Source organism: Rhipicephalus microplus, chromosome X (genome assembly GCF_043290135.1).
Source record: "Rhipicephalus microplus isolate Deutch F79 chromosome X, USDA_Rmic, whole genome shotgun sequence".
Lineage (NCBI taxonomy): Eukaryota > Metazoa > Arthropoda > Arachnida > Ixodida > Ixodidae > Rhipicephalus > Rhipicephalus microplus.
This window is the reverse complement of record NC_134710.1, coordinates 456576590-456602384: the sequence shown is the minus strand read 5'-3', so window position 1 is coordinate 456602384 and position 25795 is coordinate 456576590. Positions and strand designations below refer to the sequence as shown.

Sequence of the window (25795 nt, the reverse complement as noted above, 5' to 3'; positions counted from 1 at the left end):
CGCAAAACAGTTGAACCAATCAGCGAAGACCAGAAGTGACGTCAGCCTTTGTTTACATCCTGCCACTTCGTATGTTATTTTTTTTCTCGTTGCGCTTGCCTACTGCCGTGAGGTACGAACGCCACGTACGTTCCTCCGTGGATTTTTTCTCGCATCAGGCGAATGCCACCACGGCCAGCTTTAAGTGCTCGGCCGAGCTCCTCATCGACGCGATTAAAATGTACCCATATCTGTATGACAAGCGGCACCCTTCTTTTAAAGATCGGACAAAGAAGGACCGGGCTTGGGCAGAGATCGGAAGCATGTTCGGCATGTCGAGTAAGTACCGAGATTTTTTGTTTCAGTAGCTATATAAGCAAGAACAGGTGTGTACTGCATGGCTGGCGTCTCCAATGAATGAACAATGAAAATATTGGTATTTGTACTGCAAGGTTTTAGTTTGCATGAGATGTATTGAATGTGATGTATGCGAGCGCAGTTGTGTGCACGTTTGTTCTCGCGACTTTCCGAGTTTAACATCGAAATCGACATGACAGAACATTGTATAGCTGATAACCCAGTCAAAAATATTCAATGGGTCCAACTGGAAAATTTCCATTTAAAATCAATGGGTGTTGGACCAGTAGGATTTTCGCCACCCATTGAACATTATCCCGTTCGAATCAATGGGTAAACCCTTATATTCTAAAGGGGGATCCAAGTGGCTCACCACTTCAATGCAACTGGTTCAACAGGGGACCCCATTGGCTACCAGTTAAGTGTGGCTGGTGCTGAGCAATTGCCAGTTAGTTGCAATGGTGCGCACCATTTGAAATTGGTTGGTGACAAACTGGTAGCCCCTTTGGCCTCACATGGCCAGCCCATGAAAACGAAATGGTACGCTGGTGGTTGTCCAATTGGTGTGAATTGGCTAACCCGTTGAATCTAACTGGTGGTCAATTAAATATCCCGTTGATTTCAAATGGTCAACCCATTAAGACTAAATGGTACGCAGGTGGTTGTCCACCTGGTGTGAATTGGCTGACCTGTTGAAGCTAACTGGTGGTCAATTGGAAACCCCATTGACCTCAAATGGTCAACCCATTAATACTAAATGGTATGCAGGTGGTTGTCCACCTGGTGTGAATTGGCTGACCTGTTGAAGCTAACTGGTGGTCAATAGGAAACCCCATTGACCTAAAATGGTCAACCCATTTATACTAAATGGTATACTGGTGGTTGTCCACTTGGTGTGAATAGGCTGACCTGTTGAAGCCAACTGGTGGTGAATAGAAAACCCGTTGACCTGAAATGGTCAACCCATTGAAAATTAATGGTAGGCACGTGGTTGCCCGGCAGGTCTCAGTAGACTAACCCGTTGAAGCTAACTGGTAATCCTGTGGTTCCAGATGTTTGGCCCACTGATCGTAACTGGCATTCCAAACAGCCCCCAATTCATTCTAGTTGGTAAGCAAATTCAATGTGGCTGGTAACCACATGACTTCCCACATTGTTGCAAATGGTCAGCACTTTGATGGTAATTGAGACTCCAATGATTCCATATGTTTCAATAAAAGGTTGAGTTGGGCTAGTTGATACATACTTGGATACATGCAGCGCGAACTTAGACAAAGAACACAGACAAGCGCTCGTCTGCGTTGTGACTCTCTGGTCTTCGACCAAGCTGCACTGCATGTATCCAGATGATTGGCCCAGTGACAAAAGCTGGTGTTTAGCCAGTCACCATTCTACCTGGTAAGCCAATTTAATATGGCTGGCCATTAGTTTCTGGTAAGCACTTGGTTGACGCTAAATTGCTAACTGCATTTCAGCCAGCCAGTGGTTGGTATACAGAGAGAGCCAACTGAAGCTAAGTAGTAGTGTAGTAATTGCAGTCTCTTGGCTGACCTATAAACATGATTATCACATTTCTGCGGATGCAAGTAGAAAATGACAATCCTGTAGAAGGCTGGCTGTCATCACACTGCACTTCATTAATTGCAATTTCACAACACAGTGGAAACAGCACAGGCTGGATTACCTAGTGTGAATGTGACATTAATGCACACTCAAATGCATGCACATACAAGATAAAAACAATGGTAGAGAAAAAAAAATATGAAAGAATGAAAATTTATTCACACATTCCATAATATTTACACTATTTAGAAAATGCACCAATGGTCCTCCTCTGTTAAACTTCCGCAACGCCCTGGTTGTCCTTCGCCCTGCAAATGTTTTGCAGAATTTATACATTTAGTCAGCCACACAATGGCTTACATTCTTCCAAGTCTAGATGTGATTTAACATAAAAACATTAACATAAAAATAGCTATGCATGTTGAAGGGGTACAACAGCTGTGCCAATTACGCGAATTTGATACAATTCCCCGCTTTTGCGCCGAGCTGCCAAAACCATATTGCGCCACGCTGCGCCAAAATGCCAGACGAGCCTCCAAATTTTCTCAGTCTCTTTCTGTACATGCATGTTGCAAGCAGATGAATATGGCCAAGTTTCTCTTAAAAAAAGGGGGGGGGGGAGTCCTTTGACACAAAGAACACACTTATCTTACCGCTTGGCAAGCTTCTCAATATCTGAAAGCTTCTCAACAATGAAGTGGTTCATCTGTTTGACTGCCAACGGCAGTACTCCTGCAGGCACGCCTTGATGCTCCAGACGTGCTCTGTAGCAGTCTGAAACAACAAAAATTATCAATAAATAGCCTTGAAGAAACCAGCTGCTTAAAGAACTAATAGCATCGATATTACTTTAAGAACACAAAAGTTCAAAATTGAACTTTTAGTCATATTTCTTGATGCAATGAAGTGTTATATGCTGAATGGCCTAGAATATGCCTTAGCAGCACAGGCTTGAACAATACAGAAAGCATTCTCCAGTTAGCAAAAGTGTTCCGTTCCAGCATTTATTAGAAAAAGGAAACTGCGAACTTAGCGTGCACATGCACAAAAATAATCTAAAAAAGTAACATTTCACAGCTCTCCACTCGCACCATGTAACTGTGTGGATTTATATAGTGCAGGAAGAAAGCAGAGAACACTATTTCTTTTTTTGTCATTTTTTATGAAAGAGATATAAGTTATGATGAAAAAAATGCTGGCAGTCTACACACTAGCTCTATTGTTGGCTTTTCTTTTTTTCGACTATCTTTTTGAACTACCAGTGCATTTAAGAGACTTAAGACTTTCACCTGCCTGCACTCCTGACTAAAACAAATGAATTTAATAGTAAGTAAGAGGCAAGGTGTTGGGTCACATTTTTACAACTACATAGTTTATGTAAAATTGTGTTCATAACTGAAGTCAAAGCAGACAGTAAAGTTTGTAGTGGCTTCAAAATAGACTCAATTGCAACCGAGCTTTGCTGTGATTTCATGTACTAAGAATAAGATTGGTTCAATATGCATTCCAAGAGACTGTCTGCACACTTACCACGCATTACGTCCAACTTCCACGGTGTTAGGGGAGCCTTGCGTGGACGGTTAGGGTACCGTGGACAATGTTTTCCTGCATAACAGATATCCACAACAACGAATTCCCCCGTTACCAACTGACACACACTATGCTTTTGTATTATAACCAACCATGCAGGGAGCGCTCCTTAAGGTTGTCTTTCGACCAGATGGTGACTAGCAGGTCCTTGACAAATAAGGAATCCTTATGATGGGACTGCACATGTTCCCATGCACCTTTCTTGACCATAAGCCCTCGTCCAATGTCCACCTGCACGGAACATATGCATTCTGAAGGCATCCATGTGCAGTGCAACCTGTATTGCATATCATAAACAACAAAGGTCTATTCATTTCACCAGCACTTTGTCAGCCAGTTTTGTGGTGCTGCACTCTAGCATTCTTTCTATGAACTGCACATGGTGGTGTCAGCACCACAGTATTCATTGAGAGAAAGTGCAGCCTTTGTGCAAGACCAGTTTACAAAGTGCCTGCACCTTCTCAGTGAGGTTGTGCTGAATCCGCGCAGCACGAGATGGCTAAAACAGCAGCAGACAAGGCCAAGTGTATTCCTTAATATTTCTGTCCAACAAGTACGTTAGTGAAGTTGTTTTAGTAAGTTGTGTTGCTGACAACGAAATTCATTTTTTTTGGTTGTTCATAAGTTCTGCTTAAAATTTACACATATCTATAATGATCACTGAACTCTTTTTGGAATGTCTTGCTCAGCTGTGCAGAGACAAACTTCTATGACAAGTAATCTATAATGCTCAATCTTGCTTTATATTATTTTAACATGCTTTCAAAAGAACAGTTGTTTGTAATTTGAACAGCTGCACATTATTGACATTCCAGATAGAATACCATTGTTTCACTGTCATTCGGTTGCGGATTGGATGAACCTGGGCGAAGGGCTCGCTCTGTCAAGGTGTCTTGTAGATCCTCAGACACGGAGGGGCTCGACTGGCTGCCATCCATGATCCTTTTCATAATTCTGCAGCCTGCATTTATACATGAGGTGCCGTGCTGTTTGCATTGCCCAGAGAGGAAAAAGAGCTGACAAAATATTTTCATTAAATTTCAACAAACAGCTGTAAACAATAGCCATTTGCAGTCTAAACTCGAAATATCTTCACTTAAAGACTGCCGAACGTTTTATGGTAACAAGCTGTACACACTGCTAAATGTCAGAAGAATGGCATTAATGCTTTCACAGCACAAAATCAGTACAATGAAGACATTTTCTGCTTCATACCTTTCATGTCTTCCAGTGCAGAAATAACCTTGTCCTGAAGCTCCATGTTCAGTCTTCTGAGTTGAGCCATCTCCCTGTCTTTTTCTTCATTTTGTTTTCGCAGTTGGCGAATGATGGTAGATTTTTTCTCTACCTGCTCTTCAAGGTTATCAATGGTTTCATGAGCCCCCTGAAGGCGCCCACTGTCCATTGCTTCTTTGTGGTGCTTTTTAGAATGTGGCCCATCTTGATTTTTCGCCTGCCTCTTCATATTTTCTTTCTTGCTTTTTAAAAGCTGAAGCAGGCGTGCCTCTGCACCACTTGTTGTTTTGTTTTTCGTTTTTTCTTTGATAGGGCTCTGGGCGAAAATAGAAAATAACTTGTTACACACTGTTTACACAAGTGTTGACAGGACCTTTTGTAGGAGGTTTAGATAATAATTTACCTCCGCTTCATTCTCGTAGTCCGAAGACGCCGGCGAATAAACCCTCTTCGGAATACGCGTTCTCTCTCTGGCCTCTGTCTCCGCGAAGTCCTCCGATTCTGGAAAACGTGAGGGCGGATTGCAACATTAACATTTACTGAGTTAGTGTCACATCATCCTCTGACGCGTGCACATTTCACGATCTCTAGCATGCACTTTTATTAGTTTTATTGCATTGTAAATTAACCATCGAACCTCGTGTGAATGCTTAAGTACCGTTGTAACACAACGTCATATGCCGCGAGCGAAATAGTAGCGTATAGACCTTGTCATTAGGTATAAAAGCTGCAGTGCCACAAACAAAGGCGCGTCCTACCGCAAAAGGGCCTTATATACTCCAGGCTGATATACCCGACGCTGTTGGTATCTCTCTGCGGCCAGGTAAATACCAGCGTCATCTCCGTAGAGTTTTCAGGTATATGCATAAATTAATAATGACACCATACTTATTTGCGATTGCACGCGGTAAATTAACAAAATGAACTATGCTAGTGGAGATTATCGATAAAATACTTTGTAGTTACTAACGGTGAACAGTGCTTAGCAGTCAGCCAGGCCAAAGAGAATGCATTTCGCCGGCAACATATCAAACAAAAGCAGGCTTACCTCCCAGTGCCAGAATCCGGGCCCTATAGTAATCGCTGTCTCCACTGTCGTCCGTCCATTTGACTAAATAGAGGGATTTGGACTTGAAGTCTTGCTGGTGACGGGGGAAGAAATCTTTAACGTCTTCTATTGGCACCGTTCCAATTTTTTTATCATCTTCGTACCGGACTCGAACGTGGGTAATCATCTTGCAATGCTGAAGAAAACATCTACACACGTGCGCTACAGCTGGTCAAACGCTGGTCGCACACAGCAAGCAACAAGGGTCGACCGCAGCTGCGGATCTGATAGTTTGTCAATGAAAATGTTATTCTTCATTATAAGTAAACAAAAAATCAGAATAATTTTAAAAGTATTTTTTTACTTTTATAATGTTTGTTTAACGCTACGCTGTTTCAATCAATTCACATGCAGACTGCTGGCTGCAGGGTGTCTATGCAATATGGCAGCCGCTGTGGCCGCAGGCAGCCGGTGCACATTGTCCTATCGCTTACATCGCCGTTTCTGTACTTCGTGTCCCGGAGTGAAATAAGCCGTCTTGTTGCTTCAAGACCTCGCGATGGAGCGCGGTCCGAAGAAAAGAAAGAGAGGACCCTACAAGACTTATTTAAATCCCAAGTCTCAGTTCCAGCTACCAAGGAGCACCGCACGCGCTTGCCCGCCGACCGTAAGTTCTGATCATTTTCAACATGGATGGGCACTTTCGATCGGGGTTTTAGCTTGATCCGGGCCCTGCTGGTATCAGATCAGCGGTTGTCCACAACATTAATCTGCATGTTGCTCAACGACTTCGATCGTTGCGCCGTGTTTTACGGTCTTCCTTTTTACCACCCTTTATAGTTCTGCCCGCGAATGATCGAATGTGCTCGGCCGTGTTAAATTGCTATTTTTTATCAGTGCATTTTCTTTTTCATTAATTTAGCGCAGCAATTTAAGTCCAAATCTCATTATTTTCTTCTAGGGTGCCAGCCCTAGCATGCCTTCTTCGAGTGATGAGGCAGACAGCGACACTGAAAGGGCAGATCCACCAAGTCGAACAACATCACTGAAGAGCCGGAATAGTCACATAGCTAGTCCGGGCTCCGAACGTCCGGAAAGTGAAGAAGATTTCCCCGAGTCCGATAATGAGCCGGTAAATTGAGCTGGTAGTAGAATGCTACGAGAACTATTGTTTCTATACGATAAACCGTTTACTATATCGGCGCACTTGTTCTATCACAGGTAACGTCAAGTGGAGGCCGGTTAGGCTCGTCAGCTGGCAGTGCTATGGAAGCTCCTGCTGCAGCCCCTGAAGCACAAGAGCAGAGGAACAGCGCTGATCCGTCACAGAAATTTCCTGCACGCGAGCCTCACGCCCCAGCAGATGAAGTTATTTTACTAAGGCTTATCAGTTAATTAGTAAGCATACACATGCTATTTTATGCTTATGTATTACGATGGGAAATTATAAATTTTGGTTGGTTTTTTTTAGGACTCTCCACTTCAAGACGGCATTGCAAGCCTTTCTGACGCAGATGATTCGTCACTGTTTGATAAGGATGAAGAGGTAACTTTTACACACTAGTTGCACTCTACAAATATGTGCAGCTGGAAGATTCACATCCACTAGAATAGCCTTGAGCAAGTGCATTGGCACTGTGGTTTTCTCTTGCATAATCAGTTCAAGACGAGTTATCACTTGGGACAATAAACTCTGGGAACAACCTGCAACAGGTTTTCAGACCATGTTCTTAACACTGTCTGTTGTCATGTAATTTACGTGCTATGAGTGAACTAGCACAGCTAACTAGAATAGGCAGATTGGGTTACTGTGGCACTAAATGCTTCTTTTTTTTTTTCTTCACAGGAAGCTTTTTCAAGTGACCATGCTTCACAGCAAGGTTTCCCTGGAGATTTTCTCACATTAGATGATGACATGGTGTGTTTGTTTTCACTGGAAATAACTAGATTTATGGTCAGGTTTTAAGGGCACTACTTTCACAGGCTCTTTTATGTACTGGAAAATGTCTGTGTAAATTGGGCACTGTTAAGAGGGACACGTAGCGGTGATTTGGTGAATGATTCATTTCAAGATCACTGGCTCTTTCATTTTAAAGAATATCTCACCAGTTGGTCTGTAAAAAGTTATCAGCCTAGCAGGCATGATATTTTGTACTGATCAATAACAGAGTTGTTTGCTCATATTCATTGGGCTTATCACGGTTCACTATAACTGAATTCTGTGATAGCTTCATTGACGAAAGCTTTTTTTTTTTTTACTTTCAGCAGCCTGCTGCAGATCCAGTGACAGAGCCTGATCCATCTTGCAAGGCACGCTTTGGAGACCTTTTTACACAACTTGTCACTGAGAAAGTGGTTCTTTCGAAGGGAGATATTCTCCTAATGGCACTAAAGCATGCTGTGAAGAATAATTTGACTCTTTTGGGTTTAACTAGCTTAATAGATTTAATTAACAGAATTTTTGATAAACCTATATTACCTCACTCACAGTATCACCTACATAAACTTTTTAGCGAAACTGGCACCACTATGACTTTTTTCTTTTTTTGTCCGAGATGCTTTTCGCATATTGGCAGTCTTGAGACAAATTCTTACTTGAAATGCTCGAAGTGCAGTCACACAACTTTTGTGTCTTCCCTTTCGGATGCCCCCTTTTTTGTCACTCTCGATGTGGAGTCGCAACTTCAAAGGCTACTTAAGGACTGTGATCTTCTTGATTTAACAAAGCCCCTTCCGACGAATGGGACATTTTCAGACATCTGGGATGGTACAATGTATCGTACTTTTGTAGCCGAATCTCAACACTGTGGACCAAGAATCAGTTTCTCGTTGAATGCAGATGGGACCCCGCTTTTCAAATCAAGTGGGACATCAATTTGGCCCATCCAGCTAATTGTTAATGAGCTCCCTCCACAGCAAAGAATGTCCAAATTGGTCCTGGCCGCATTGTGGTTCTGGAAAGAAAAGCCAAACATGGCACTTTTCCAAGGTACTTTTGTTGAGAAAATGAACGAGCTGTGTGAGAATGGCGTTGAATTACAACGTCAAGGAAGGGTTGAAAAATATAAGGTCTATTGTATCTGTTCAAGTGTAGATTCTGTTGCTAGGGCACCGATGCAAGGTGTAACCCAATTTAATGGGTATTTTGGATGTAATTGGTGTCTCCAAAGAGGTGAGAGAGCTGGCGGGGCAACTAAATACCCAGTTGAGGAAGTTGAACCCACAGAAAGAAGTGAGCTCCAAATGCTAAATGACATGGAGATTGCTTTGAAAGGGGGGGTGCCTGTGCAAGGAGTCAAAACAGTGTCACCGTTGATAAACCTGCCCCATTTTAACATAGTGTGGAGCTTTGTGCCAGACTATATGCACTGTGTCTTGCTGGGGGTAGCGCGCCAGTTCCTAGAATTGTGGTTCAATTCTGATAGTGCCTGTTCAATAAGCCGACATCAGCACATAGTGGACCGCAGGCTTATGTCTATTAAGCCACCAATGGATGTGAAGCGATTGCCGAGGCCGACAAAAGAGCGGAAATGGTGGAAGGCCAAGGAACTTGAGAGCTGGCTACTTTGTTACAGTGTCCCTGTTTTGCATGGCATTCTTGAGAAGCCATACATGCAACACTGGGCTTGCCTAGTTGAAGCCTTGCACATAATGTTGCAGCGTGCAATCAGCCCAACTGAGCTCACCATTGCCGAGGGGCTATTGTTGGAGTTTCATGTGCGTGCAGAACTGCTGTTTGGCAAGTCAGTCATGACATTCAACATGCACCAACTGACTCATATAGCAAAGAGTGTGCGCCACTGGGGACCACTTTGGGCACACAGTGCGTTCCCATTTGAAGCTGGGAACGGCAGCCTAAAAAAAGCTGTAAAAGCAGCTAACGGAATTCCCCATCAAGTCTGCCGAGTCCTACAGATGGAAAGCATGGTAGTAGAACTTCAACGGCAGGCTATCAGTCCAAGTGTAGCAGAGTACTGCTCGTCTTTTGATGGCACAAAAACGCAAAAAAGCGTACTTAGTAGTGGTGGCTACCGTTTTTTCGGACACGGTTCCCGACGTGCATCAGCAGGTTTGCAGCCATCTTTACATGACACTACCCTTGAGTTCACCAAATACAGAAGAATGTTGGCGAAGGGATCAATTATCACTGATAGCATGTATGCATCTAACAAGAGGACCAATAGCTCTGTTGTTGAACTTCAAAATGGGCATTTTGTTATTGTTGAAGAAATATACCATGGCAGCGACAACAAAGCATATATATCTGCAAGGAAATTAAGCTGCAGTCCAGTGATGTACAACTTGGTGGCCATGTCACATGTGCTGAAAGTAAATCACAAGGCAGCGAATACATCACTGGTCGAATGCTCTGAAATCAGAAAGGTGGTTGTGTTTGTGGAACTCGAAAGAGCTTCCTATGTATGCTTCCCTCCAAGTTCCTTTACATTGTAATGTATTTGAAGTGAAGAACCTATGCTGTGTAAGTTTTAAAGGAACCCTGTTTAGTGCACACTATGCCTCAAAACATGAGCGTTTTTTTATGTGAGTGGCCCTTGAAATGCCTTGAGGCGATCGACGTGAAATCGCCACCCGTGACTAGTTAGCTCTTCTAGTAGGCAAGATGTTTGTCATGATGACTCATACCATTGAAACAATTCCGTTTGAGTATATATAATGTATATAGTTCATCAAAAAGTATATAGTGAATCCAAATGTAAATTAATAAACATTGAGTATGTTATGTATATATAACATTGCCACGTCTATATATGGTAATAGAAGATTTGTACGGAGGATTCGCGGGTGACCTGATCATCTCCAAGCAAGCTCACCTAACATCATTCACTTTCTGGATATGGTGATGATTTTTTGTTTCACGATTATGTTTCAATGCATGGTGACAACATGGTGTACCTCATAAAAATTGTTCTTTAGAGCAGTCATGCCTGTGTAGCTCATGAACATACCAAGAAAATGTTTTTAAATGTGCAGTGAAAATGGTTATGTGTGGGCCCGCACATGAGAGCCTCCCCGGCTGCATATTTGAGACCACTGATATAGAGGGATTTATCGTGCTGTGCAGATTAAATTGATTGACCACATGGCTGTGACAAATTGTGAAATATCTGTCTGTAAGCCAGCTTGCTCTCTAGGTTTGATTGTTTTTGGAAATATTTTTTTTTCGTTAAAGTCTAGTGTTTTGCATATTGTATTAGGTATCTGAATATTACCGAAAAGAGATCGGTGGGTCTGAATTTCTTTAAATTTATTATGTCTCTTTTTGTGTGTATTAATGTTTTATATTTGCATTGTGTACTGAATGTTTTCCTATATTTATTCAGTGGGTGCTGTATTTTTTTTATTCTTACTGCTATTGTATTCTTTATTTTAGTGTGTGTGTCGGGGTACTGCAATATTACATGACGCTTTTTATTCTTTTTCATACAAGTTCAGTCTTGTACACTATGCATAGAATGTGTGCTTGTCATTCATACATAATTCATTGTGCCACTGTGAGCATCCTTAAAGGCCAACTCCAGCGATTTTTCGACCATGTCAAGGTAATGGTGTTTCTGTGTTCCTGAGACACTCTTGTCACGAGCCCAATAGCTGAAATGCTCAGGAAATTCGAAAACAATTTTTAATAAGCAAAAAGGTGCAAAACCGAAACCCGACCGGGCGCCCGGTCTGCATATGATGTACTATTTGTTAAGAACTGGAGGCCGTATACTGGTTCTGCCGGCACGTAGTATGAAAACTGTGAAAGCCAGACCAGCGAAGCACCGGCAAAACACCACAGAGGAAGGAAGAAAGCTCTCCCGTGCTATGGTCGTGCCAAACACCACCGCTGTCGTCTTGGGGCCAGCACAATAAACAATGTAGGGGCCAAAGTAGCGATGCCATCGCCTGCGTCACTTTCGTTGACATGACAAACTTGACATCGCACTGACAGTGTTGCCAATAATTCTGGCAAGCGAGGCGAGTTTTTCGAGGCAATCTTTAAAATTCATTTGCAAATAATCTGCGCATCTCTCAAGCCTGTAATTGGCATAAATGACAGGAATGTGCGTAAGAGTGTACCCAGCGAATTTGATTGAGATTCGTTGACCTCGAAAAACCACCGGAGTTGACCTTTAAGCATCCTTAAATAAGTAAAGACATGCTGTTCACGTGTAAACTGTTAACCTGTATGAAACCTGTTTCTCAGTGCTTTACTGAAATGCCAGTTGTATGGCAATGCCTTTTTCCTCCTTTGGAACTAAAATTCCTTTTATTGTGATTCAATTTACTGTTATAAGTATTTGTAATATTTGAAGTATCTTGTACGCCTTGTGTTGCAGCACTGGCCAAGAAATTTTTTTACACCAAAATATGTTCTGTGCTATTTAAATCCTGTTTGCCTTGAAATAAAATTCTTTTTTTTTCAATGTTATTGTTGCCTTTCATACCTTCTTTCGGATATCTTGTTAGTGAGAACATCTAATTGTTTTCTCTTAGTTGCATAACCTTTTCTATCGTATGAATATTAAAAAAATTCAGTCATATCCTGCAGCAGCATTATATGCAGTGACAGGTAGCCCATAAACACGTGACATCAGGTGCTCACTGGTAGTTAGCCATATTCCCTAGTTTGGGAATAAGACATCGTTGGTACATTGTGATGCTGCAAACAGTAGAAGGTGCGGTTCCAATGTGTACTAGTACTTTAACTGCTGCATTTTCATGATGCATATATGGAAAGCTTAATCAGATGCCCTGATACAGTGGTTGTTTGTAAACCAGGCAAGTGTTGTAAACAAGCTTAATTTAATCCAAGGTTTAAGTAAGTGACCGAGCTCAGGGATTCCAAGCTGAAGCACTAGCTCGAATTCTGTTTGGGTAACACACATAAATGAATTGCTTTATATGGAGGGTTGGATGCATCACCGTAGATTTCCATTTATGACTTTCAATACTGCTCAGGTAGAGAATTGTAAAAAATAAACTTCAAAGTTATGCATGTACTGCAATTGGGGTGTCCTATTGGACTCTCCCATTGCAGCTTGGGTCCCATTGACGTCCATTTGAGTCCCATTGCAACCAACTGGAACCACCTATCATGACAGCAGGTCATCCTGTTAGAACTTCAAATATGCAGAGTTGGTTAAAATGTTAGAAGCCACTACATGGGAAGTCCAATTGGACAGTCCCATTGCAGCATGCACTTCCAATTGGGCACCAGTTAGACACCATTTGAACCCCACTTAGCCCCCTTTGCCACCCATTGCTCCTAACTGGAACATCCAGTTGGACCCATTAACTATTTTTGACTGGGAATAAAGCTCAAACGTTCGAAATACTGCTCGCAGTTGCCAACTCACCAAGCGCATGCTCCTTGCTGTGTTTGTACGTCATCGTCTGGCCAAGGGAATGTGTGCTTTTGTGAACGTGCGGCATTTGCAATGCATAATATCTAGTGCGCGGTGAGGGAGGGGGGAGGGTGTTACGCTTTAATTCTGTTTATGCATTGTAGTTGTGCTGTTTTAAAAAAGAATGCAAAGTAGCTTCTGCTTTGAGCGCATTTTGGGCACTCCATAGAGGAGCGTGTAATTAAGACATACAAAACATGTTTAGCAGCACTCTCAAATGTCCGAATTTGGGAGTCAGACATGCTGTTGATGCCAAATGACATGCAATCGTAAAAAAAAAAAGATATGGTAGTGTTCTGGCGGCTGGGCGAACACTGAAGGAAAGCACAGATGGGGGAATTTATTCCTCTGTAATGTGGCCCATATCTAATCCTCATTTCTTCACAACTGTTGCTTTCCTCTCCTGTGTTTTTGTCTATTGGTGCCTTTATATTTCGATTATTCCTTTATTCCCAGAGGTTATATCTCTCCGCTTCCAACTGTGCTTCGTTTTTGTTTTTCTTTGTTCCTATAATTTAAAGTCAATTTTTCATGTCTGCTTCTATATGTGGGTATGTTTTCATGTTTTGGTCCCTTTATTTTCTTATTATAATTTCCTTCCTCTCGCTCTCTCTATGTTACACTTTGAGTCATATACTATGTTTGTTGCATTTCTTTCTCTCAACAATTGTCATCTTGCTCTAGTTAGTTTCATCCTTCTTTTCAAGTTATTTAACATGTTTGCTTTTGTTTGACAACAATCGCTCCCGCTGTACACGACAGTTTCGCTTGGCCGATACCAATGGTATATACTCACCTGTAAAGTTTTGCACAATGCAGTAATGCTTAGAAAGTTTCACTCTGAAGGTGATAAAGACATCATGTGCTAGTTCATGAAATAGACTTTTTGCAAGTGAACTTCAATTGCCGACAGTATAAACAGCCTCTTTGTTACAATAGCTTGGCAGACATGCTTACCTTCAAGAAACAGTGTACATAACTCTTTGCGCAACTAATCATTGCGTCAGCTGTGATGTCGTGCACATGTAGGTGGACGGTCGAAAACACTAGGTGGGCGGCATTTCTGGAACCCTCGGCTGCAGGTTCCCTCAATCATGGGCAGAGATTTTGCAATGTTTAAGCCCATACCAATACTTAAGTTTAGATGGCATGTGATTCATTTTGATTCCCAATATTCAGATTTCTAGGGTGCTGCAGCCGAAATGATCTGGGCAAAGAAAATAAAGACCACTCACAATTGTGCTGAAATAAAGTAGAAAATTTATCAGCAATACAGTATGCACAATACATTCTTACAGCAAGGGTTTTGTTTTCAGGTGTCCTTGTTGAGAAACTATTTAAGAACCTGCGTGATATCTTCAAAAGCAAACAACAAGACATACGTGAAAAACAAAGAAGTGGAGCCAGAGCAGCCGACATTCCAACAATAAAATGGCCCCATTTTGAGGCCATGCTTGAATTAATGGAAGGAGAATCTGAGCCTGTGGCTTAAGTTCAATATTAGCTGACTATTGAGTACTAAACAAAAAAAAGTTGATTTAATTCACATGACTGTTATACATACACATAAATACACACATATCAATACACATAAGTACACGGCACATAAACATAGAAGTCCCAAGAGGTAATTCACAGTGGGCATGCATGTGATCATGAACATGGTGGCAATGGGCTGTTTTGATGTCGAGTAATTGTGGCTACAGCTACGAAGAATAACTGTGTGCATCATTCTTTCAGGGTACTGTGCAACATGAGTGCCATTGACAAAAGGTAATGAATAATGCTTACCCTCCATTGAACAGAAAATGAAATGTTTTGGTTAGCATAGCACAATGCATCAGCACAACACAAAAAGTATAGCATACCGTACAAGTAACACGTGGACAGCTTCACAAAACAGAATATTGAGTGTACTTTCTGTGTCATTCTCGGCTCTCATTTACCAAAAGAAGGAAGGCTTAATACAAAATCTAAAAATTTAAAGAGATCGCTTATTGCATGTGTCATGAGGCTGTTCATAGACAAGCATTGCACATATTCATTACAAGAATGCAGCATAAGTACTTATATTGTAGCAAAACAGTGAAAATGCTCTAAAAATGCAAACAATAGCACTGACAGAATCACATATTGCATGTTCTCTTGCAGCAGCCACATCACAGCAGAAGAGGCTAACGAGAGGTGAGCATGCACAAAAATTTTCAGTACCATGTGCATGCACTTGAAGCTGTACACGCATGGACTTGAATCTAGAAACATTATTTTTTATTACAAGGTGATTGTACTTTGCTAAATTATGAAAAATACAAGCGTGCTTGAAAGGCGGTGTTCAGGTCGTTAGCTTGCCCAAACCACTGCATTTTTTTAAATACATTCAGCACTCAACACTGAACAAAAGCACACAGGAATACATGAGGGCACAGGCATTGTTTCTGTGTGAATGTGGTTATTGTACGTCAAATATTTCTGAAAAAGCAAAGTATTCATCAGCGACAGGCCGCAATTAAGCAAACTAATGCATTATCTGCATAGACTGGCAACACATTCATGTCAATTCGTTATGAACAAGTGCCCAGAGCTGATTGCAATACAAGTGAGCTGAATAATGTGAAGCATTCACTCATTCCTAGCAGTAAAATGATGCTGCAAAAGTCGTATGCAGCATGTGTTCAAGAAACATAATGACAGCAGGCACAGTTTCATCAGACACATCGTTTGCACAGCCATTTAGGATTGACTGTATAAATTTCATTCACATAGCCAGTGAGATATTGTTACGGGGTTAGAGACTTTTGTACAAAATGCGTTTACAGGGGAAAACCCACAGGCAAGATTCACAATGGCCGATTAACACCCTCGCGTGCTTATCAGCTGCTTGAGTTCTTCCTCTACCTTTACTTCATCTCCGTGACAATATCTCTTGTTCTCATTTAGATGCGCAACCTACATAGCATTTTATTAACATAATAGGCACATTAAACTTCTGTATGCACACCTTCCATACAGCAGTGCTCAATCAAGAGGTAACGCAAGTGTAAAATAAACCTCGTGTTGAGTGAAATCATAATGGCATTTTAACTCCCGAAGAATGCCTAAAACTGTTCATGTACTAGTGGCATCATCAAATACATAGAGAGAAGTTTTCATCACTGCAGATCACTGCCTCGGCCAAGCCATGCAGCGGAACCGGAACGTACCCCTGATACGGCTGAGGAGACTGGTGTCGACACCTGCAGCAATGAGTAAAACCTTTATGAATCCACCTAAGTAATGACAAATGAAGGGTATGCATAGATAGCCAATCTATTAAATCTTAAAAACATGTTTTGTAACCTTCTTCATGTTCTAGCACATTTGGAAAATGTGCCTAATGTTTTCACACCAGATTCTGCTGCATGCAATTGTAACACTTTATAAGTTGTATAATAATACTGCCTTCTTCTGCAGTGATGCTTCAGCAACCATCTCAAGAGAGCAGCCACCATCAAAACGGTGTGTAAACGAAAAAATTATTTTAGGTACTCCTGGCAAGAGATCACAATCACAACTTTTCGAAAAGGATCTCTTTCTGTACATTTAAGCAATATGTATAATTCACTGCAGGTCACGCTCGTCAAGACGACAACGGACCTGCGAGGGCGCTAGGTGAGATATACCGCTAACTCTTAGAGGATAAACTTGCAGATTTTTTTCTAACAATCCTGCGCATGCTACAAAATACAAAACTTTATAAGGTTAACGCTTGGTCAAGTTGATACACAGACATAGTAACAAAAAAGAGTGTGGGAACGACAAGGTAGAAACAGCAGAAACAGGATAGAGCACTCACTTTAAACTGATGTTTTTATTGTGGGCACATTTATACTAAGGCAGACAGAACCCATGTAACTACCATAATATTTAGGCGTTAATATCAGAACATCAGCACCCTGTCCCAAAACACCAGTGTCCGTTTCAAAGATCAAAAGCCCATTTATTTCTCACAGAGAGGTAGACGCCCTATTGACACATTTATCTTTTAAGTGTGCTATTTAATTTGCTTCAGTTCCTCTATATTTTTTTCTTTCTTAGTGCCGAAAAGCACAAACATTAGTTGAAAGTCAGTGCTGTGTCTTGTTTCTTCTGTTTCTACCTTGTCGTTCTCACAGTTTTTTTTGCTAAATGGTGCTTCACGATGTAACAATGCAACCTTAAAGCATTAATATGCATGAATCGCAGATCACACTTGCTTTGCAGCAATGCAGGAGAGGGCACAAGCCATGAAGCTGTGGCGCAAGCGTGCATGGAGCACCTTGAACACATCAGAGCGAACAAGGGGGTCATCAAAAAAGATAACATTGGTTTCTTCGCTCTACGTACCGATGCACGCCTCAGAGAGCTACCAGTGCACATTGCACAAGATGTAATGCATGCAGTAGAACTTATGCTGTATGAAGCAGAGGCAAAATTGCATCAGAGCAGTGAAGCGAATTGAAGTGTTTATATAATGTCAATGACACCCATCTTTTTTTATCTTGTGTTCACTTTTCTAGTCTCAACTTAAAGGGGTCATGACTGGTCACTCAACAATTGACGGTTGTCAGCAAAAAACAAAACTACAGAATAAAATGTGCTAGTACACGTGTGAAAAGGGGCCTTAAGAGATAATTTTAATCAAAAATATGCGTAGAAGTGCTCGGCTCCTAAAACTCAACCTACCACAAGTGACCGCCATTTTGTCATGGCATGAGAGACGTCACAAGCCGAAGGAGCAATGGCAAATGCTATACGCATTGCACATTCACAGGACCCATTTTGACATCCGAAATTATTTGCTGCAAGTACCAGCGCTACATTGCTGACACAGTAGCCATGTTTCGACCCCTGGAAGTCATTTAGGTTTAGTGGAGAGTTCAACAATGCGAAAAAATTTGATTGCAAGCGCAGTTGATGACGGAACACGACCGTCTGCCAGATTGCACACTGTGCAGCAGCTTGTCGAGCAAGCAGTTCGTGATGTCATGGATAGTGAGTGCGTCAGTATTGCCCAACTGTCAGGCAACTAGCTCGTTTATAAAAATATGCGATTAAAAATTAGCAGCTTGACCAAATCGCTCGAATTTTGCCAGCTTGTATGTGAACATGCAAGAATCAGCTCATACAACACACATTATGGTTGAAAATTGGGTGTCATGACCCCTTTAGGGCAACTTATTTCTGTGATAATTGTAGTGATAACCGTGCAATAACTCAAATATTTTAACATGAATTATTTATTTTTGTGTTTTCATGATTATATTTGGACATGACAGTTTTCCCTGTAATGTATCTGTTGTGTCACGGGTGATTTTTCTCTTGTTTGTTTAGCTTAAGAAGATGCTATGTACATAAGTTCTGTAAGCAATAAAATGCATTTACAACCCACCTTCACCTTGTACGCCTCAAGTGCTGTTTACCACTTTGTCCTGCCAAGGCACCTGACCGTCTGTGACGAAGTAGTGCGCCAATTTAGCTCGCACTTCCTTGGCATACCTAAAACGCAAAAGTGCCATGTGAAATTTCTGTCGGCGCAGCCATGATGGAAGACACACACTGTAAAAGGAGCATGCTGAGCTTGAAAATCTCACGCATAGTTGCATTTCAGTGTCATAGTCATGACGCTACATTGCCAAAGTGTTCCTCCTTTTTATGTATTATAGAGCGCTACCTCTGCTGTCTATTTTCTATGGCATCATCACAGCTTCTGATAGAATGCATATTTACTGACTAACTTTAGAAATTTCGATATGTCAAGTTCCATGACAGCCAAGGTCAGCAACTGCTCGCATTTGGACAAAACCATTGTACACTTTTGAGAGAACGATTGCGCTGTACAGTTAAACCTAATTAGGGCTTGTGCACACCAGCAACTAGGAGCGGTCGAGCGACCATTTGCGACTGGTCGCGAACAGTCGCACTGCTTGTGCACTCCGCAAGCTGTCGTATATGCAGTGAATATTTCTGTGCCTACACATTTTGGCGAATCATAAGCATGCATCAACCTTTTCATGGAAGAGCGTACGTGCTCATATCACTCAGGTTGAAGAAGGGCAACCTAAACGTACCTGTAGCAATTTGCTTAGCATGGATTTCTGAAAAGCTGTAAATTCAAGGAGAACCTATTTCGCAAAACGTACATCACTCAAGTCTATTGTTTAAATTGCTTTCACACAATGTGCTACCATCCACAATATGTATTGCCACTGCGCTACTGTCCACAGTGTATTGTGTCACTGTCAATTTAACAGAACATACGTAAAATTGTAGCAAGGTGCAGGGGTTAAACGCTGGTCATGTTTGTGAGAAATTTCGCATGTGTACTTGTGCAAACACACACCGTCGTGCATGCAGATACATAAAGGGTGGTTGGTTGAACCTCCTCGCTCCTCGATGCTGAAATATATTTTTGGCATGAATACTCTTTGAGTGCCTTGAACAGCACATCAATTTGTCCTAAAAATTTGTGCATAATTGTACTCGCAAAGCTGAGGATTGTGTTTCACTTATTTTATAACATCATAATTGCGCTCTATATAGTACCTGTGCATCAAGATAACAGAAAACGGGAACTGACACGTCCACAATGTAATGTCATTGTGTAGCGCAGAATCCCATTTTCTGTGATTTTACAAGCGGAAACCACGTACTGATTACGCAATAAGCCACAACAGATGGTTTTGAAATATTCACCACCTGAGATTCTTAACGTACGTGCGCAACAAACGCGCCAAATTAAGTGCATTTCGCCTCCACCTAAAGGCGATCGATGCGGCCGTAATCAAACCCCTCATTTACGCCTAAACTGCCGACCGCAGTAACGACTGCACCATCGAGCCCGCATACGTAATAAATGCAATTCGTTCTATCCGCCCAAGCGAAACTTCCTTACAAGCGAAGCGCAGCCACAAGCCACAGCATATTAATCTTCAAACCACACGCTCTTACCTAATGGTCATGGCCAGGCAGTCGTGCGCCGAAATTGTAGGCCGGTGGTTTGTGTCCTGCTTGGATATTGCGGGGCGCAGCAGTTCGAGCAAAGTGTCGAACGTTCGTGGCGGCATCCGCATGAAGCTAACCACCAAAAAAAGAATGAGATAACATGTTATGCACTATCTTATAAGCACGTAAAACAACCATAAACTTACTCTCGGAAATACTCCTCGTCGTGCGAGCGCAAGTCGGGAAGCAGACGCCCTGTGTGGCCAGCAACTTCTCGCGAGCGAAGGGACGGTCTCAGCCACCACCGCCTTGCTTGCTTTGAACGTTTTCGTGCTGCCAGCGCTGACACGTTGGCTGAGCACATCAGCACCGCCACAACCTCTTCTTCATCACTCACTCGAAGTCTATGATGCTGCCGGGAGAACGCACACACACACAGCCGTCAAAAACAAACGCATCGCGCTCAGCGGGCTCCGTATCTGATCAGCTGATCGTCGCCGGTCGCCCAAGTTCTCGTTGATAACGAGATCTGTACGTGACTCTCCGGGTTTGCGACTTCCGGTCGCTCGCATGAATCCTTGCCGGTGTGAACGCCGCTCGCAGTTTGGTCGCCAGTCGCAAATGGTCGCGCGACCGCGGCTAGTCGCCGGTGTGCACCAACCTTTAAGGTTGCGTACTTGCGTTTTTTTTTTTTTCAGATTCAAAGCACTTTTTTTCAAAACAACTATCAAATACGTTCCGATGAAGATTCAATGTGTATGTGTGAGCTATAACAAGTTAGAAATAATCTGAACTATAAAAATGCTGATTTCTCAAAAAGTGAAGCTGTAAGAAAACGACGCAATAATACGCACCCTTTGTGGCGTCATGCATGCAGTAAAAGTATTTCTTTCGCAAAAACATCATGAGAATGTAATATTTTGGGCCAGTTGTAACCAGCGTGTCGCTACAGTACAGAATGTAGATAGGAACTTGAACAATGTTTTTAAAGGAGGGAAGGGCTGGTTTTCAAGATTGTTAGGTGTGTTGAAAGTTTTTATTCATTTTGATAAGCAGGAAGCCCTTACATTCTTTTATTTATTTTAAACGTTTTTATAAGAGTAGGACGAGGGATTTCCTTCACTGTTGAATTGCCACAAGCTTGTCTGCAGTTTTTAGACTCAAGCCTCACGTGAAACGATGAGCATTTTTGCAGGTTTCATCCTCGTGTTGAGAAAGAGTTGTTGCCGTAACATTCTGCCCACTAAAAAATTGTGATTGGGGTGTTGCGTCTCATTTCTTTGAGTCAGCGCTGAAGAGGTCATGCCCAAACAGCATGAAACTTAGTTTTCTTAACCAGTTGAGCCGAATAAAGGTTGCTGGGTTCCCTCAATCGCTCATAACGGCTGTTGCTGAATCACTTCCGCAGAAGTTTGAACATGGAACACGGGAAGCGATGACTTCTAACAAGCCCTTGAAAATTAGTCCACAAGTTGTGCCATATATCCTTAGGTTCTCGCACAGCCTCAAGAAAGTTGCAGCCAGGCATGACGTACCGATAGTGTTTTCCGCACCAGAAAAAATTGGAAGGCTGTGTTAACGTGTGTTCGATTGCAAAAAGCACGAATGCGAGAAGCATGAGACAACTTTTTTTTACGTTTTATACAGGGTTCGTGTACTCCATACCCTTGTTCTACGGAAAAGTGAACATTTGCCATACCGAATGATAAATTAATGACCGGCTAAGGGAACACGCCCAAAAATAAACAAAACAAGATGACAAGTATTTCCACCTGGTTGCGCATGTCATCTCATATGGTTGTGATGCATGACTCTCCGAGACAAAGATTCTAGGCAGAAGTGCAAGTAAAACTGCACGTGAAGTGTTAGAGGCGTTTTTCATTAAAAAAATATAAAGATATATAATATAAAGATAAAATATATATATAAATATATATAAATATAAAAATATAAAGAGTGTAAGCACCACTTCATTATCATCGTTACCAAGTGAATTCCAGTTTATTGGTTATACGCTCTGAAAGTAATTAACTGTATTTATTGATAATGTATGCTGTTGGCTTTCAATGATGTTAGTGCGCACACGTGTCCAATGTATACATTCGAGTCTTCGAGCAATGAGTAAATCAGGGGGAATTGAGTGCTGTGCTGTTTGATGCCTGGATGTTTGTGTGCGTGAGTGACTGTGTCGTGCTTCCGCGCTCGAATTCATTTTTAGAAACGTACCAACTAACACAACAACAAGTTAATTTACAAGTAACGTGGCTGCCTATCATTAAATTTCTTTTGGTAGTTTCAGGTAAAAGGTACAATACATAAGTGAACCCCCTTGAAATGTGGGAGTGGGCCATAGGAAGGACAGGCAACCTAGGCATAGAAAAGGATGTCACTTCATACCTAGTGGTATTTTTTGTGCGCAAGTAAAATTTATGAGAATTCTTGCAGCCCCTTTCAACATATATCACTAAAACAGACTTATGCCATTTACTCTACCATACCCCCTTGACGTTTCCAAACGACTCCGGATACGATAAACGCAATGTTTAACAAGTGCATTGTAGATAAGAGTTACATTAACTAAACCTCCAGATATATATTCTGCACTGCCAATGCAAACTATCTAAATTGGGCATCTTGAGAGCTAGAAGCCTCCTTCATATTACCGGCACTTGGACCATACTTCTGTAACTTGTAAGAAGATGGGTGTAGTAAGGTTCTGCGTCCGTAGTACTACTTCGTTAAAATTACGTGGAAAAACGGAAGTTGATTCACTATCTGACGCAATTGCTCAAATGGAGTTTCTGAAAAAAAAACTCCACTTTTGCTTTCTCTGACATGTCTCACCTTTATTTTATTCGAAGGTTTCTGTATAACGTTCAGAGCTCGTGGGCACGTAATGCAACTGTGCGGGCAAAGGGACTACTTCTCAAAGTGCCTGATAGTTCACAGTTCTCATAGTGATTAGAAAATTCATCAATGCTCTAATCAAAGATTTTGTTGTTTCGCCGACTTCAAGTCTATGTGCCATGGGTGAAGCATAATGTATTGAGTCCTTTGGTATTAGATGGTTCTTTCCAGTTCCTCGTCAGCTAGCGGTGGCTTCTAAGCTGTGCCATGCCCGCCTCACTGGCTTCAGATAATCTGCTCTGCTTAACCTCTCTGAAAGCAACAGTTATTGTATGACCAGAATTTGACATGAAAATGATATTCTTACGTGCCGAGGTACGGCGTGATTTCTTCGTAACTGTGGCGAATGAGCTGAAAGATTTACCGCTAACCAATACCCACCTTTACAATCGACATTTTTACGACGAAAACCTACAGGTAGTTAACAGGCGTTCAGTCCAAGTCTCAGGTACTTTCGAACAAGGTAGATGCAATTCTAACAAGCTCTGTTGCAGAATCCTGCTCGAGTCGGCAGCGGTCGCCTTGCTTCGTGGACGGTGACCGGTCAGGGTCGGCCGAAGAGAATGCTCAGTGGCTGTTCAGTTCTTGTAAGGACACAAAGCCATCGCCGTCTGCATAGTCCTTGTCAACTCGCAGCGGCGCGAAGCCGGTTTGTAGGCTGACGAGAAGGCGCATCTGGTTCGGTGCCAGTGGTTCCATCAAGTAAGCATCCTGCAGAGATAGAGATAATGGCTTCGAAGCCTTCCTTACGGCGGTTTCATGCAGAATTTACACAGGCGGCGTAACAAAAGAGTTTTGAGAGAGGTTTTGGTACAATAGTTGGTGCTTTAAAAGCATGCGCGCAAAAGAGCGTATGTGACTAGCACTGCCTCTCGAAGGTACTAACAGAGTGACAGAATTTGTAAACACAAGAAAACTGAAACCTTATATCGCTGTAAGGGGTCCTAGCAATGCTTTCTCAAGTAATTATCGAATGATTTCATTAGAGGAAGTCATGCCGAACAAATGTTTTGCTGCAAAAGTGTTTAGAAGTGATGAATTATGAGTGGCGACACAAGGAACTGGTGCACTCTCACCGCCCTCTTTTCGTACCAGCGAATGTGTAGAAAGCTATGCAGGACTTATTGTTTATAGTGTGGCCTTGCTTTTTGGCATCGATTGCCCAAATAAAAAGGACTGGTTTACGGCCGAATTTGAATAAAGTCATAAAAGCCAGGTCGTGTTCCGTGCTATATAATGTTTCCTAGCGTGTCCAAAGGATTCTCGCCTATAGATTGGCACTGGTTTCTGACCATGATAAAAAAGGGCTGGAGGGCCCTTTGAGTCTCTTTTGAAGTGAGATTGAAGCTTACAATGCAGTCGAATTCACCTATAACGACCTGACGCAGGAGTACAACATAGAAGATGAGGCCATGCTTGCCTCATATCATAATCCCAATGCCACCCGACGAGTCCCGCAAGACGAGCGGCAACCTGTCACGAAGACAGAAAAAAAAGAAGGTGCTCAAAACCAAAAATGGTAAGGCAGCCCCCGCGTGATCTGAAAAGGCTGCTATTCATGTAGCAGCCACCACCAACAGTGCCAGCTCATCCCAACACATGGCTGCTAGCACACCACAACTCCCACACCAACAACAGAAGTTGTCAGAGCAGCAAGCGTTCTTTGCGCTGGTAGCTGGCTGAAACGCAAGACCAAGGAGGGCTCTTCGGGTGCCACTGACTCCATCGCACCTACCACGTTAATTTCGGCCAGCAGTATATTGAAGCACACGCACCGAATGCCCGTGAAACGGGGCATAAATGGCCTCACCCTGTAGGATGCGAGGAGCAGTCACCTCGTAACGCCACAACTGCCCCTCCACTCCACCCTCTACCAGCCACTGACGAACACGATTCCGACTCGGCAGTCACACAGCAGTCTACCCTGGCCCCAAGTACTTCAGCACCTGTGAGCGAGCCTTCGGTCAATTTCTTATAGAAAACAAAAGTCGCAGCTTTGCCGCAATCGCGAAGCAATGAACGTTATAGCAACAAATTGTAAGGTCCTGCGCAGATTGGTAAGCAGATTGAAACGTTCCTCGCGTTTCTCACGCACAAATGACACACAATACGTTCTGAGAGGTACAAATGAACGCCAATAAGCAAGCGTCTAACTGTTACTTCGCTGTGTCCGAAAAGCACGCCTGTTTCGGAAACGGAGACTGTGCAAAGATTGCAAAGACCTTTGTGCACCCGATAACTACAACAGAATTGTTCGGATGAAAGCCTGAGCCCAGCCAACGCGCACAGTTGTCCCCACCATGAGATGCGCGTATGCGTGAGGTCAATCCAGCCTCCTCTCCACGGGGCAAGTACGTGTGGTAGATGAGAGCGCGCGACGCGGGGTTGTGACAATGCGCCGACGCGCGCTCATTGTGCCATCTTGCTGGTAATGCTGAAAACACGATAGTTCCCCCGAGATGGCCGTCACCATTGGTAAGTGATAGATAAAAATAGCTTGCCGCTTGAAAGTTGAAGAATGTATTGTTTTGTGGCTTAGTGGTTAACAACTCACACTCACAATTCGGAGGTCCCACGCTCAATTTTGCTCACTGGTATCATTTGCTGGGTTATTTTCGATTCTTGGATTTTCATATATTTAGATACGTATGCATATACGGTGAGTGACGGCCACGCCGACGGCGAAATTAGCCGAGAGTATAGATATATTTGTCATCACCAAAATATTGTTATACCTGCAAACATC

At 42.4% G+C, this 25795-nt stretch overlaps 5 protein-coding genes across 5 annotated transcripts; 3 read left to right on the top strand and 2 right to left on the bottom strand.

The window, feature by feature from the left end:
* Positions 1 to 2096: 2096 nt before the first annotated feature.
* On the bottom strand, positions 2097 to 5960 carry LOC119160851 (uncharacterized). Its single transcript, XM_037413112.2, has 8 exons — positions 5774 to 5960; positions 5129 to 5226; positions 4705 to 5041; positions 4314 to 4450; positions 3582 to 3720; positions 3430 to 3504; positions 2553 to 2673; positions 2097 to 2207 (listed from the first exon to the last, which is right to left on the bottom strand). The coding sequence occupies exons 1-8, from the start codon at positions 5958 to 5960 to the stop codon at positions 2174 to 2176; spliced, it is 1128 nt and encodes a 375-aa protein (XP_037269009.1). The 3' UTR covers positions 2097 to 2173.
* Positions 5961 to 6306: 346 nt separating this feature from the next.
* On the top strand, positions 6307 to 7483 carry LOC142776649 (uncharacterized). Its single transcript, XM_075880644.1, has 4 exons — positions 6307 to 6440; positions 6735 to 6905; positions 6995 to 7171; positions 7245 to 7483. Exons 1-3 carry the CDS (start codon positions 6333 to 6335, stop codon positions 7166 to 7168), a joined length of 453 nt encoding a protein of 150 aa, XP_075736759.1. The 5' UTR covers positions 6307 to 6332; the 3' UTR covers positions 7169 to 7171; positions 7245 to 7483.
* On the top strand, positions 7258 to 12206 carry LOC142776648 (uncharacterized). The gene is made up of 3 exons (XM_075880642.1): positions 7258 to 7319; positions 7620 to 7691; positions 8039 to 12206. Exons 2-3 carry the CDS (start codon positions 7689 to 7691, stop codon positions 10223 to 10225), a joined length of 2190 nt encoding a protein of 729 aa, XP_075736757.1. The 5' UTR covers positions 7258 to 7319; positions 7620 to 7688; the 3' UTR covers positions 10226 to 12206.
* A 2610-nt stretch (positions 12207 to 14816) lies between these two features.
* Positions 14817 to 18588, top strand: LOC119160852 (uncharacterized). Its single transcript, XM_075880643.1, has 6 exons — positions 14817 to 14955; positions 15334 to 15366; positions 16341 to 16427; positions 16633 to 16677; positions 16789 to 16830; positions 17422 to 18588. Exons 1-6 carry the CDS (start codon positions 14936 to 14938, stop codon positions 17657 to 17659), a joined length of 465 nt encoding a protein of 154 aa, XP_075736758.1. The 5' UTR covers positions 14817 to 14935; the 3' UTR covers positions 17660 to 18588.
* LOC119160853 (uncharacterized) lies at positions 15801 to 20728 on the bottom strand. Its single transcript, XM_075880645.1, has 4 exons — positions 20349 to 20728; positions 20149 to 20274; positions 18590 to 18696; positions 15801 to 16415 (listed from the first exon to the last, which is right to left on the bottom strand). The coding sequence occupies exons 1-3, from the start codon at positions 20504 to 20506 to the stop codon at positions 18606 to 18608; spliced, it is 375 nt and encodes a 124-aa protein (XP_075736760.1). The 5' UTR covers positions 20507 to 20728; the 3' UTR covers positions 15801 to 16415; positions 18590 to 18605.
* Between the last annotated feature and the right edge of the window lie 5067 nt (positions 20729 to 25795).

Coding starts and splice junctions, on each gene's coding strand:
- LOC119160851 (XM_037413112.2), bottom strand. CDS start 5,960: ATGATTACCCACGTTCGAGTCCGGTACGAAGATGATAAAAAAATTGGA. Junction 3,721..4,313: donor CGAATGACAGTGAAACAATG/GTATTCTATCTG, acceptor TGTTCCGTGCAG/GTGGACATTGGACGAGGGCT. Junction 2,674..3,429: donor GAAGTTGGACGTAATGCGTG/GTAAGTGTGCAG, acceptor TTGTTGTTTCAG/ACTGCTACAGAGCACGTCTG.
- LOC142776649 (XM_075880644.1), top strand. CDS start 6,333: ATGGAGCGCGGTCCGAAGAAAAGAAAGAGAGGACCCTACAAGACTTAT. Junction 6,441..6,734: donor CACGCGCTTGCCCGCCGACC/GTAAGTTCTGAT, acceptor ATTTTCTTCTAG/GGTGCCAGCCCTAGCATGCC. Junction 6,906..6,994: donor CCGAGTCCGATAATGAGCCG/GTAAATTGAGCT, acceptor GTTCTATCACAG/GTAACGTCAAGTGGAGGCCG.
- LOC119160852 (XM_075880643.1), top strand. CDS start 14,936: ATGAGTGCCATTGACAAAAG. Junction 14,956..15,333: donor ATGAGTGCCATTGACAAAAG/GTAATGAATAAT, acceptor GTTCTCTTGCAG/CAGCCACATCACAGCAGAAG. Junction 16,428..16,632: donor GTCGACACCTGCAGCAATGA/GTAAAACCTTTA, acceptor CTTCTTCTGCAG/TGATGCTTCAGCAACCATCT.
- LOC119160853 (XM_075880645.1), bottom strand. CDS start 20,506: ATGTGCTCAGCCAACGTGTCAGCGCTGGCAGCACGAAAACGTTCAAAG. Junction 20,275..20,348: donor GACGAGGAGTATTTCCGAGA/GTAAGTTTATGG, acceptor TTTGGTGGTTAG/CTTCATGCGGATGCCGCCAC. Junction 18,697..20,148: donor TGCCTGGCCATGACCATTAG/GTAAGAGCGTGT, acceptor TTTGCGTTTTAG/GTATGCCAAGGAAGTGCGAG.